Raw genomic sequence first — 13,417 nt, forward strand, 5'->3', positions numbered from 1 at the left:
AGTCAGAAACAGCTGAGTCAGCTGTGCGATCTGACCTAAGAATTTAATCCCTTTAAATTCTCTTAATTTCTTCACCTGTGAAACGGGAATAATAATATCTAACAGAATATTGTGAGGATTAAATGAGGTAACAGAAAGAATGCTTGGCCCATGGCAAGCACTAAGTTATTGGAGCTATTGCTTTTGCTAGTCAATCAATTAAATTGTATTTCAGAGACTTATTATCACATACTCATGAGGACTGATTCTCATGATATCAATTTTTGTTCTCCAAAATGAAACAAAATATATAAACAACTTTAAAAAGATTATTCTAGTTTCATGCACCATGGAATGATTTTGGAATGTCATGGAGACAAATACAAAGGGAAAACAAGGGCAGGGATTCATCCGTCTTGTCCAGGTTGAGAGAGGAAGTCAAGGTGGCCAAAAGGGGAATCAGGGCTTTGTTAGAAACGTTTCCAGTTTCTTCTTCTTTCCCTCCCACCCTCGTCTCTATCACTGTACACATGCACACGTACACACCAACACACTTTCAGAAATATCATCTCCTGGGAGTTAGTGTACATCTTATGAGTCCTTCTTTAAAATATAGTTCTGGATTCAGCCTCTCTCTAACTTCCCTAATTTAATTTTTGAACAGAATGTCATCAAAGGAAGAATACCAAAAGCATCAAGTTTGATACCACTTATTTTTTTTTTTCAAATTCTTTGAATGACTGCTTTTTTTCCCTAGTTCCCGTTGTGTCCAAGAATAATTTTTTAAAACATCTCTGGCTTAACCAATAAAAATCAACACCTGTTCATGTCAGTGAGGTTACCAGCTGTGGTCTATGTGCTTGTGTGATTGCTCAAACCGTGGTCCAAGTTTTTGTTTCCTTTGAAAATCTCCCGTAACACTTGTGAGACAAAAACAAGTAAGATAAAAAAGTCTTCTTTAGTCTTAAGAAGGAAAATAAGGTACAGTGGAGTGAAGCTTCTAGATTTTTTAATGTGTGCATATTTTTTTAAACGCAAAGTTGGAGATAAGGTGGTACAAAGTTATAATTGGACTTAAAATGTTGTGCTACAAAGCCATGTTGGAGCCCATCTATTCCAAACCATTAATATTTCAAAACAGAAAATTAAAATCCAGAGATATGTGAGACTTGGTCAAACTCACATTATTGTTTTCCCCTCTCCCATCATGGCTAGTGGCAGGCCTAGGATGTGATAGCCTCATAGGTTGACTATGTAGTGGTTGCTTCATAATTAATTAATAGAAATCAGCAAATTTGTTTTTAGCCCATTTTCTGGCCCTTAGACCTTTATCACTTTCTAGGGGGCTCATCTTTTGCATTACATACTTCCTGAGGGACTTTATACTCACCTGGTTGAGACAACATATTATCACCAAACTAATGATTGAGAACAGCATTTCCAAAAGTGCTTGTTCTATGAGGCATTAGTTAGTACTCTCTGGGGGAAAATAGTTGATGCTTGAATGAATTTTGAAAATGCTGTACTGAATAAACATATACAACTATAACCTGCAAGCCTTTTCAGAAGTTTTAATATGCTAACGTGCATCATGTGTGACTAGGAGTGGGGTAAATATATCATGTTTTCCGAGCTTACTTGACATGGAACATTCTTGCATCTCTCCTGAATCCCAGCATCGGAGAACGAGTGAGGCTTAAGTATTATCCTTCCAGAGATATTTAGACTTTCCTAAGGGATTCTTATCACTTATTTTTTGCTGAGCTCCTTATTTCTGTATCTTAGGATGTAAGATCTTTAAGGGAGGGAAAATGTCCTTCATCTGTAAGTCACCAACACTTAACGCAATACCATGCACAGATCCTGGTACACAGAACAAATAGCACGAGATCCATCTAATGATTGCTCAATGAATAAACAAAAACGATTTCAAGCCCCATACAGCTTACTTTCTGGAGGTAGAATTTGAGCCATCAATGACAAGCAACTACATCACCCTTGTGTTACTCTTCATTTTTTTTGATCATCTATTCCATAGTTCTGGGGCAAGACTTATTAAGAAAAATTAATAAGGAAAATTATTAAGAAAAAATATTGTATTGTCACATCCTTCTCCCTCCTTTGCTCACTAAAGAAAAGCTAATGTTTACTAGCTTTTGTGAGGTAGAATCAGGGCAATAGGCATAGAAAAACAGAGCTGGAAAAGCAAAAATGGGAAAATTACATGGAAAAGGACTAAGATTTAGTAGAGAAGAATGGAAATGGAAGGAAAGAGGGTGTAATGTGAGACAAGAACCAGAAGAGTCTGGTGGCTGGGAGATTTCTTGGTTGGCGGGCAGAAGGGAAAGATTTGGTCTAAGGAAGGGAAGCAGTTGTCTTTGGATGTATGATGAGGCTGGCATAAAATGGGAAGAAGGACTTTTAAGATATTTTCTGTATAACACATACCCACACCCTGTCACACTTTCTGCTTTGGAAGTTTCATGAAGGACAAAATAAAATCTGGAAAAGTTTTTGTATATATTTTTATTCCCCTCTTGGACTTCCCTCTAGAGATTGGGCAATGGGAGACCTAATCATATTAGGGTTACACTAACAAAAGGACAGAGACATGAGAGAAAAACAGGAACCTATCAAGTTTTCCATTTCTCATGAGACGGGGGACATCTTCACTTGTGAAACAACTGTACACAGTTCTAATTATCCACTCCCACTTTATATCTCCCCAGTTGCTTACAAAAACAGAAGAACGTGGTTGTCCTTATTAAATCTTATTATTTTAGTTGATTTTATCCATATACGTACAAAATCATGAAAGGTAATGGAAAGCTATTTTACAGTGTACATATATCTATATGCCATAAAAATAGATTTATGTGAAAGAGAAAGTATTAACAATCCTAATGATTTCATAATCACCATAAGAAACCTCAACGGTGGACAGCTTTCTTTGGAACAAAAGATCTAGCACTGCAGAGTACATTTACTAGGTCCCATGGAGGAATTTTATACAGTTCTGAATCATCTTAGATCAACACATACTTTTGATGGTAAACTTCTCATGACATCACTATCCTTGATCCAAATATGGCCACCACGTTTACCCAGGCAAGTATGAGTTCCCAAAGCGCTGAGATGGCAAGAAAGCTTTCTCTGTACCTACTTCTGGCTTGGGTTACCTAAAGCTGCCTAGGTAACCTGCTACCGAGAGCTTTCACTCACCTCTGAAAACACATCTGGCTTTAGTCTTTATCACAATGAGTTCATTTGCTTAACAAAGAGTTCCTGGCAATTGCTAGGCTCAGTAGGAAGAAGGGGAATAAGGTGGGAAGAACAAGGCACCAAGTTTAATTTGGTTCACCTAACATTTGTTGAGCAACTATTATGTACCAAGAGATGATGATACAAATACAAATAAGATGAGTGTCCTACCCTACAGAGAGGGAAAAGAAAGGAGAAGGGTAAAATGGGTTAAAAGAGAGAGACAAATGAGAAAAGGGAGAGAGGAGGAGATGAGATAGAAGCAGAGGAAGGTAAGGTAGAGAAAGATAAAGAGAAGCACACAGAAAGGGAGTGCTAAGTTAAAGGCGGAGAAATGACAGAGGAAAAGGAAGGAAATGATGAGAAAGAGACAAAAAAAGAAAAAATAGCCAGAAATGATCCAAGGAAGGTCAAGACAAAGAGAATGTGGGGTTTGTAGGGCTCTAGTTTTACATCTTCTAAAGAGGTTCACTGACAAAGAAACTTGCCCCGTTTTCCATGTTCTTAACTTGTATGAATAGAAAGTGGGAGAAAATTGTACTTTTAGAGTTACAGGGTGTGTAGACAGATTTAGAAGGTTTACATAGTGAGTCAGTAAACTAAACTAAAAGGTTCTCACAGGTTTTGCTTTTGGAAACCTTTCCTGGGGAAAAAAAAAAAACCCAAACCCCCAAAACTAGATTCACTGTAAACATGTAATAAAAAAGGGCAGTGGGTGTCTCCCTTCTTTTTCATGCAATTTACACGTGCCTTTTCCCCTCTGGGAAGGAAGCATTTCTCTATTACCAGTTGAGGCAATTCATCATATTCAGCAAAGTCACAGTGGTTAAGTACTCATTACGATGTCTCCTTGAGACAGGGAAGGGTGAAAATGGTAGTTTAGAGCAGAAAAAATGGTCTACTGTTTATATTTGGTGCATCATATTACTCAGTGGATTTTTTTTTTTTTATTTGAGAAAAAAATGTTGGTGTGTTTCAAATACGTGGTGTAGAGTGGAGTTTACCCAGATGTTTTCTGAACTAGAGAGCGGCTCTCTAATCCTGAATCCCTTGGGCAGGTGTTACTTGAAAGCATCCCAATTGATAAAATACAGACAGCTGACACTTGGTCATCACCTGAGAGGTGGAGATGGAGGTGATGGGAAATTCCATCAATCATGCTGTGATAAGCACTTAAGGCTCTCTCAGGGTGAGAGCAGATTGGTGGGCCAAGATCTGTTGTCCCATCTCTTTCCAGGGTGTTAGCAAATCTATGGAGGGAGAGAACTGTGTCTTTTGCCTAGCTGTGCTCAATGCTAAAGCGTTCAACGGTAATAGCCATCATGCTGGTGGGACTTGGTGTTGGGGGAATTCTGTGTGCTGGGAGCTGGAGAGAGGCCACCAATTCATTCCACATATATTATTTCTCCAGGAAACACAGCATAATTGAGGACAATTTTCCACCATGAATTGCATCATTAGCTAACACAGGGAAAGTGAAATGCTGTTAACTTTCTTTTTTCTTCTGACAAGCTGATGAACTGAAGAAAATAGAAAAGTTTAATGTAATTTTTTCCCAAGGATATATGTTGAAAATCAGAATCAAAACACTTTTACACGGTAATAGAAATCCCACATTTTAATACATTGCCATGCATGTAAGGAATCAAGTAATGCTGAATACAAAATAGTCAAATATACAAAATGATAAAGCAGATTTTCAAGACTGATAGAGATCATGCTCACAGATACAAGGGGGCAAAAATCTGTACAGTTTCATTTCTATCAATTTAAAAAGAATCATGCCCCTCCCCCAAAAGTCTTTTTGAGCACAACCCAAAACGCAAGGAAACATTAAAAGAAAATGTAAAGGAGACACAAAGGGAATTGGCAAGTTGATAGCTGCTTAAGATATGGAAATTGGTAGTTCAAAATTGTGGTGTGCAATAATTCTTATGTTTAGAGATAAAAGTTTCTAAACATTGTATGCCCTGGGAAAACAGGGAACTAAAATGGACATCCAACAGAAAAGGCACTCTTATTTTACTACATAACCAGCATGTGTCCTCCTTAAGTCTTGGGAATTTTTCTAGGGTGCATAGAGAAAAAAACCACAGTTGTGGGCAATGAATAAGGAAAATACTTATTTAATTAACCACTGTTAGGGGACTAAGAGAATTCAGACTGCTGGTTTAACTACTCACTTAAGGAAGCTATAAAAATGTCTACCCTCTACATAGGCTTTTGTGTTATGAAATGTGCTTTTATAGCCATGTTTGTTAGTGTTTGTAAAACAGTGAACCCTTTTTTTTCTTGGTCAGATTTTTTTCCCCTCATATGCAATCAAGAGCACTGGTTTTATATTCAATTCACACTGTGTGATTTTTCTTCCTCTTTCTAGCACAAAGACCAATGTACAGAAGCTCATAAAGGAAGTTCAATGTGGCTCTCTGCTTTCTGTGACCCTCAATTTGTCAACTTCATTGGTCTTCTTCAACCCGGGGATTGGCAATCTTCACCTGCACTAAGCCCAGCCCAAACCTCTCTCTCTCAGCTTGGTCACAGTGCTCTAAACCTTTGGAAGGTGGAGATAAATGGACACCCTAATCATGGGCTCTTCAGACCAGCCCCCAGGTACTGTGTGTACATATGAAGTGTTTGGGTTACCTTCACCTTTTCTATAAGTTGTACAAAAACATCTACTTAAGTTCCTTCCTTAGCATCATTCCTTCAAATAAAGTAACTTTGTACCCCCCCAAAAAGGTTGATTGATACTTTATCATTTTACTTTTTAAAATACCAGAATGGACTCTCAGTAATAATAGCTATAGGGAAAGGCATAAAATAAGGGGAAGGACTCACTGATAAAAGCCCACATCCCTGCTCACCATGAAGAATACGCAGGTATTGGTGGTACAGGACAGCTTCTCCGCTTAGCTCGTTTTGGCCTCCAAACAACCCTGTCTGCTAAGATGGAACAGGTAGCATCCCAAACGGATGAGCAGAGGCCCAGAGAGATGGGCAATTTCTCTTGAGTTCAAGTATTCTTGAATTCAAAACATCTTCCCCTTTATCAGAGCAGTGCCAGCCTCCACAGAGCCCTAAGAATAACTCAAGTACAGAAACCACAACAGATCAATATTTTCTTTTCTCAAGTACTTTTGACTGCTAATATGTAATTGTGTTACGATATTGACCTTTTCTAAAATTTTGTGTACAACTATTTAATTTGGTGCCTAATGATATTAAATAGTTGGATTAACTGGACCTACAGCAAGTTGGATGTAGTGACACAGGAGTTTTAGTGGAATTCATTTCAAAACATTTGTGCTGGCTTGGCTTTTCAGCAGACTAGTTGCTTCCGTGCCAATCACAACTGAGACTTACAGGGCAAAGTCAAGAACCTGGCATTATTCAGCTCTCTGTAATGTGAACTTTCACCAGCTAAACAGAGGTCTCCTCAAACATGGCCTTGTAAGGATAGCATTTTTCTACTGGTGAAGGAAATGTAGTGGTGGAGGAATCATTCAGAGCCCCAGAGAGGCTTCCAATTTCCTTTGAGTGAATTTAAGCAAGTGGAATCCTGACTACCCCAAGTGGGGGTCAACACTCACTGAAGAGGCTACTGCTTCTAGAAAGAGAAGGGTGATGTGAGGTGAGAGTGGAATTATAATGAAAATGACAAAGGTTCCAGTGTTCAAATATGAATACTCCCCCTGCCCCCCCCATTTCTCTTTAAATTTTCCACCTATAAACAGGGGCCTTTTGATGTGAAAGTGAACCTGGTTACGTACTTCAAAACCTCTGCAGCTGGTATGCAGGGAAACATTTTTGGTCTCCTCTCAAATGCATCAAATGGGAACTAGGTATAGGCATTGTCAAAAGCTGCAACAGAGTTAGCGGGTAGCTCCCAATGCAAACACATAAATGCGGTTGATTGTGCTAAAAAAAAAATACTGAAAATACATATAAAGAATTAGAATTAATCTAGGGAATTATATCATCAAGGACCAAGGTGGTACTCAATTCAAATCACATTTTTGGAATTATGCTTGAATAGGGAGTCTATTCAGAGCTTCAAAAGGTGTCTTTATGACGTTTGTGCTATTTGAGAGGGAGGCCAGGCTGACCTCTGGGGAGATGGGAGAAGACCAATGTCAGCTTGTGGAATGGAGCATCAGGCATTTAATGGCCAGTGATTTTTCTTCAAGGTTATGTCACAAAATCAGTTCCCCCACCCTGAGAGAAGTAATGATCTAAATAATAAGAGTCTCATTTTAGAATTTTCTTGGAGTAAAGCATTTGAGTACATTTTCAGAGAAAATGGGGGTCGGTGGTGGTGAATAGATACGACGACACGAAACAGGTCTGTGTGCTTTGGCACGTCAACCCAGCTTAGAATTCCACGTGTAGTAGCTGTGTGTGTGCTGATGTGCCAGGGCCACGTGAAAGCAGCCTGTTTATTTCCTTTGATCCAAATGATTGAAATTTAGAAGGCTATAAACAATGCAGAAGGCAACCAGCAGGGTCTTCGGTGCCTTAAAGATTTCAGGTGTTAGTATCTCCTACGTTGGCTTAATTTAACAGTCTCCTTGTTTATGTCAGAGGGCTGTTTCTATCACTGCACTTCAGGCAAAAAGGCCTGGGTTTAAGAGCCTTTCTAAGGCTTCTGTAAATGTTTGAGGTTTGGAAAACAACAACAACAAAACAAGCAATGAAACAATGAAACCCCTGAACCATTGGCTCCCAAATATGAAAAGGATATTGTATAATCAGAATTAATGTGTAAGTATCTGTAACAATGTCAACCAGTCACCTACAATTCAATGCAAGTCATGGTTACCTCGAAATTTTATGAGGTGTATGTTGTTGGTGCCTTTGAGTGCTTGATATAATTGCGGAAGGAGGCTCTGACGTAAGAATGCTTGGAGCTCTGCAAGGTTTTAAGACAGCCCTACGTGGAATGGAAGCTTCAGATTTACAAGGCCTTCTATACCCCTTTTCTGCTGTGCTGTGGAAGTAATTTCTCAGTCAGTGCTGCTGAACAGGAGGTCTAAAACTAGCCCCATACTCAACGGCACTTCTCCTCTATATTTGTCACGGGCCAATTTTCACTCTAAAAATGTTAGATCGTAGTGCTTGCCCCACTTGCCCAGAATTTTCCCTGCAGGGCCAAGATGATAGGCAGAAGAAAACCAGAATACCATCCTCCTAGCCATCCTCCCAAATGAGAATCTCCAGGGAAGGCTCTATTTTGTTCTTTTTATTGAGGGCTGGTGTAACCTCCTTGTGCACTTGGCTAAGTTTTCCTCGAGCTTCCCACAGGTGGTTCGCCTTCAAAAGAAGGCTCCCTGTCTCCTTACTAGAGTTACGTCACCAGAGCAAAATAATGGAAACGCGGCTCCCTGACCTTGAAGCTGTGCTGTGGAGCCAGGAATCATCCACACTGATAGAGCAGAATTCATAAGATCGCTCTCTGGCTACAGGATTAGAGGTACATCTAAGGAGACCAAGGGGCAGGACCCACTTGTCTTTGACACCGAGTCCCCAGCTGTGCCCTGAGCAGCTGCATCTCCTGGGCTGTCCTCCCTCACGATCTCATGCCCCTTGTTTTGTTTAGCGGCACTGACCGGCCACCCCCTGGAGATGACAATCCCTGTGCCAGCGTTGTCTGGGCACCAAGCTTTCCCCAAGAGCAAACTTAAGAAGGAATTCTCAGTCAGTCCTGGGGAAAAAAGGTGATCACACTATGTTTCGCTGTTTGAGTTCTTTATAGAATACTTGAAACCCACCCAAGGAACTATGTGAAAAGAAGAGAGAGATTAAAAGAAAAAAGAATACAAAACAACGCAAGAAAGTAAGTAAAGCGGAAGGGGTTGTGGGAGAGCTGAATAAAAACAGCCTTTAAGGCAGAAAGGAACTGATGTCATTTTCAAAGGTGAGGTTTTTAAAAAGAGACGACGGCAGCTTTAGGTCTAGTTGTCAAGTAACAAAATTACTCTAAAGAACGTAGAGGAAAATATCACAAAGAATGAAGCTGCTGATGCACTGGAAGAGGAAGTTTTGAGGAAACGACAGTGCTAAGGGGGTCCTGAAAACTTTTCTTCCGGGAGACGTTTACTGTTCCTATCCAAAATCAATTATGTGACATTTGCAGACAGAGAAAGCATTTGCAAGTAACAAGGGGGTACATCCATTAGAGGTTTTAATGCTCCGTTTATATTCTCACGTCAGGTTGATAATTCCTTTTCCCCTTGAAGTTTAAAAATGAGGCAGAATTCCCTCAGAATGAAGGACTATTAGCCTTTGGGCAACTGAGAAGTGACCCTGGAGGGGAGCCGGGTTACTTCCCAGTAATCGGGAGGTGGAATCGACGCTGCGGTTACACACCTCACAGAGCCTGAGCAGGGAATTGAAGACGCCATTACCCACAAGAAAGCTGATAGGGTCTCTGTCCCCCTAGGTATGTCTTAAAACTACTCAAGTGATTTGATTTTTACCCTAGCAGAACCACCGATGCTCTGAGTATTTAAATTCACTTCTGGAGCTGGAACAAACTTATCCCCTTGGCAACCCAGAGAGTCTAATAATTATTCGTTTCTGTTCCTTCCCAAGACTGCCTTTCCTGTGCAAGTGAGAGGCCCAGCCTTTTAATAAAAAGATTCAGCACAGGTTCAAGTAAAAGGAAAAATAAATGCATCAACTGTTTACAGCCCTTAGACATCAAAGCATTTATCCCTTACCTCCCCATCTCCTGCTTCCTACTAAACAAAACTCACCACAGCCATCTCTGAGGTTCTGGGAGTAAAATGTCCTACACACATCTTGGCAAGAAGGTTCAGCACAGCAGGAAATAACCATGGGTCACTGTGGGTCAACACAGAACAAAGAATCCCAAGGCTGTGAAGGAAACTGTTTCTCCATTTTGTTGGTTTAGCTCATGACTGCTCAGATTTTATGCCACCACGTTTCCAAAACTATGCCTCCAGATGATTTCAAACAGAGGTCGACAGTTTGGAAAACAGTAGTTCATATGCAAATATGTGCTACGTGCCAGGAATTAAGGCATTTTTAGAGAAGCCATCTTCAGTGGGGCTCTTTCATTGTCTCCATCTTTGCCCTTTCCTATCTCCATCTTTGCCCTTTCCTATCTCCATCTTTACCCATCATCTTTAAATAATTGCCCAGCACACTTTTGACTCAAAAAAAAAAAAAAAAAAAAGCTAGGAAACTCTACTTATTTAATGGTTTGTAACATATTTTGCAAAAGCTCAAGTCAGTAAGGATGAACCACCACCATTTAATGAGCATCTATCTGCACCACAAAGCATGTCCAGTTTTCCAAGGGTGTTAACAGTTGTTCTCAGAATGTCCCTGGCTAAACCAACTCATTCCCAGATAATATCTCAGCACCTGGTAGTAGTTCTGTCGAATTCATCAGGCCCGATTTTGTGTCCCTGGGACTATAGAATTGGGGCTTCAGAGAATCCAGCATGATGATGAATTGCTGTTTCTGCATAAAGGATGGGAATACAGGTGACCAGGGTGGCTATCAAGCAACTGAAAGATGCTTTGGGGAGCTCCTACCAGCTAAATCTGGGTGCTGGGAGGGTTGGCTGTACATGACGGGCGCAAATACATGGCCTGACGCTGTCCACTTCCTCGGGCAAGGGAACTGTGCATGTCCATTTCCCCTCGTTGCTCTGGCAGGGGATGAATGCTGTCTGAATTCAGTTTGCATTGTGGAAAAGGTGGGGTGGGGTAGTGTTTGGGAGGAGGAGATATCATAAGGGCAAGGAGAGTCTACCTTGTACACTGTTGTTGCCCCAGCTTAATGCTTGGCACATAGCAGATGCTCAATAAACACTTGCGGAATAAAGAAGGGAAGAAACGAAAGATTGGAGGGAGCCTCTGGAATTGGAATTGAACCTCAGGAGATGGGCAGTGGAGACTGAGGTGCCCGGGGGTGTTGGCAGCCAGGGTTTGACTTCCTAAGTCTGGATTTGTAAAGAATTACGGTCCGCTTGGGGCCTGACGGTGCCTATGCCCACCCAGCAGAGGGCCAGATTTGGTGGCGCCTGGAGCTTCTCTGAGTTCCCTCCTGCAAGCCCCCTTCCTGGGCACTACAGCCGGCAGGCTTGTGGTGAGCCGTCCTGCTGCGAGACTCACCCGAATCACATTTGGATCTCCTTCCTTCCCTGTCAAGTTTCCAAATCTCAGGTGGGGTAGTTTTCTAATGGGCTGTGCATTTCCTGATACCCCCAGGGGAGGCAAGGTGTGGGGAGAACTGACAATGAGTGTGTGTCTGGTGACCCTCTGAACTGCCAAGCTTGCTTGTGCTTGGCAGGCTCCCAGGGTTGTTACATGTATTGAAAGAAAAGTCTCCGATGTCTGCCGGTCTCAGGCTGGGACTGTGGGCACACAGAACATACTTGGCTGAGTTTTTGATTCAGTCAACTTTACATTTTCAGGACAAAAAAAATGCTGAAGCATGATGTAGGGTCAATCAATATGGACATTTCTCTAAAGACAAGTAATAACTGGGTTGACTGGTTTCCCAGGACTGTGCTTTGCTGTAAAACATAGTACAAAAAAATTAGTCATGGGTATAATCCCAGAAAGGATTAAAAAGGACTAGGAGGTTCTCTTCTGAGGAAGAAACCTAGTGTGGGGTTGGAACCTCTTGCTTCTCTAGACATGCAGGGGGTCACTTGCTGTTTTTTCTCTTCAAAGAATTGTGATCAGAACTTGACCTAGAGAGGTTTCCAAAGTGTTAAAGGCAGACCACACCCTGGGAAACTGCATTCTGCTGTCTTTACCATCAATGCACCTAGGCTAAGATTAAAATATGGCCACACCCCCATTTTGGTTCTTTGGAAAGAACTCTTCTATAGAATGAGAGATTACATACATTGGCCAAATAGAAGCCTCCTGTGTTTGAGTGTGTGTATGTGCTCGTGGTAAGTTGTGCCCAGGTAAGAGGAAACTTGAGCTAAATGATCACCATTCCCCAGGCCCACCTCTACCTCCCTTTGCTGCTGTAAGAAATCCAGTTGTTCAGTAAAGTGTCAAGAGGTTAAGTCTAACAGTACTGTGGCCATATTTACCAATCTACCACAAACGACGGAGTATATGCTAGGAGTGGAGCCTCGTCTTGGACAGTCTGAGCCAGAAATAGGACAAGATTTATAAGAAAGAAAAAAAGACTTGTTTTCTCACATGTACTGAACGTGCTGATTCGTTTCGGTATAGGGGGTTCTCATGTAAAGTGCTTAAGAGTTGGACAGAATACCTTTAGATGTCATAACTAACACAATCGAGACATGTTTACATTCCTACCAGGGCATAATATTGTGAACACTTCCACTGAGATTGCAGAACTGCCATAATTTTTTTTCTAACGCATCATGCCGTCTGCACACATAATAAAATAATCCAGTAGTTGCCATGCTAAAACGGGACTTCTAGTGAAGGGCACAGTCAGCTCCCCAAAGGGAGCTTGAGTTATGCACAGTGATGAAAACCGGAAGTAGTTTTCCAGCTAATGGTCTGCCAATGACCACTTGAAGCAAGTTGGCACTGTATATTATGTACCTCATTTAAAAATCCACAGCAAACTAAGATTTCCCAAAACCCATAATCTTGACTGAATGGGTGGTTTTTCAGTTAATCTGGTTAATCTGTCAACGCTCCAAGGATATCTTCTGGCAGTGCCATGAGTTAGTCTTTCTGTGAGGAACAGGCCATGTTCATATCGACTGGCAGGACAGCAGCTTGGAAGGCTAACTGCGTTTATGGAGAACCTTCGGTTGAGGCTGCAAGAGGAAAAAGAAGAAAACATGATGAGCTATTTCTCTATATTCCCATGTACTGGTATGTAGCAATAATCCGATTCAAACAAACCTTAACATCCTTAGGTCAAAGAGAAGGCGCTATTGGAGGTAACGGTGACTCAACTTCAAGATGAACTTATGGTGGCTTGTATTCTTGGAACGTCCTTCCTTTTTTTTTCTTTTTTTTTTTTTTTTTGCAGAGCGTGGAAGGTATCCATCTCAGGGAGAGGAGAAGTTGCACGAAAGGAAGGGGAAAACTGGATCCCTGGAACTGGCATTCAGCCCTATGACAGGGCTGTGGTTTGGGAAACCATGTCATACATTATGGGGTTTCGTGCATTTACTTGATCTGGAACAAGATCAGA

General features: G+C 41.2%; 1 protein-coding gene and 1 long non-coding RNA gene across 5 annotated transcripts in view; both read right to left on the minus strand.

Annotated features, from left to right (window-relative positions):
- Positions 1-13,417, minus strand: part of LOC309646705 — a 610,320-nt gene that overhangs the window by 40,618 nt on the left and 556,285 nt on the right. The gene's annotated exons all lie outside the window — the stretch shown is intronic.
- Positions 1-13,417, minus strand: part of SAMD12 (sterile alpha motif domain containing 12) — a 443,684-nt gene that overhangs the window by 20,717 nt on the left and 409,550 nt on the right. For 2 of the 4 annotated variants that reach the window (XR_014255505.1, XM_082433286.1), the window contains one exon: positions 4,844-13,034. The exons of the other annotated variants lie outside the window; for them this stretch is intronic. Coding sequence is in view for 1 of the 2 variants with exons in the window: in XM_082433286.1 (XP_082289412.1) it covers positions 13,012-13,034 (23 nt within the window). In the remaining variant the exon portion in view is untranslated. Of the gene's footprint in view, positions 1-4,843; positions 13,035-13,417 lie in introns of those variants that run through there. 4 annotated transcript variants of the gene reach the window in all.

The sequence above is a fragment of the Balaenoptera physalus genome (genome assembly GCF_965194825.1).
Source record: "Balaenoptera physalus genome assembly, chromosome: 17".
Lineage (NCBI taxonomy): Eukaryota > Metazoa > Chordata > Mammalia > Artiodactyla > Balaenopteridae > Balaenoptera > Balaenoptera physalus.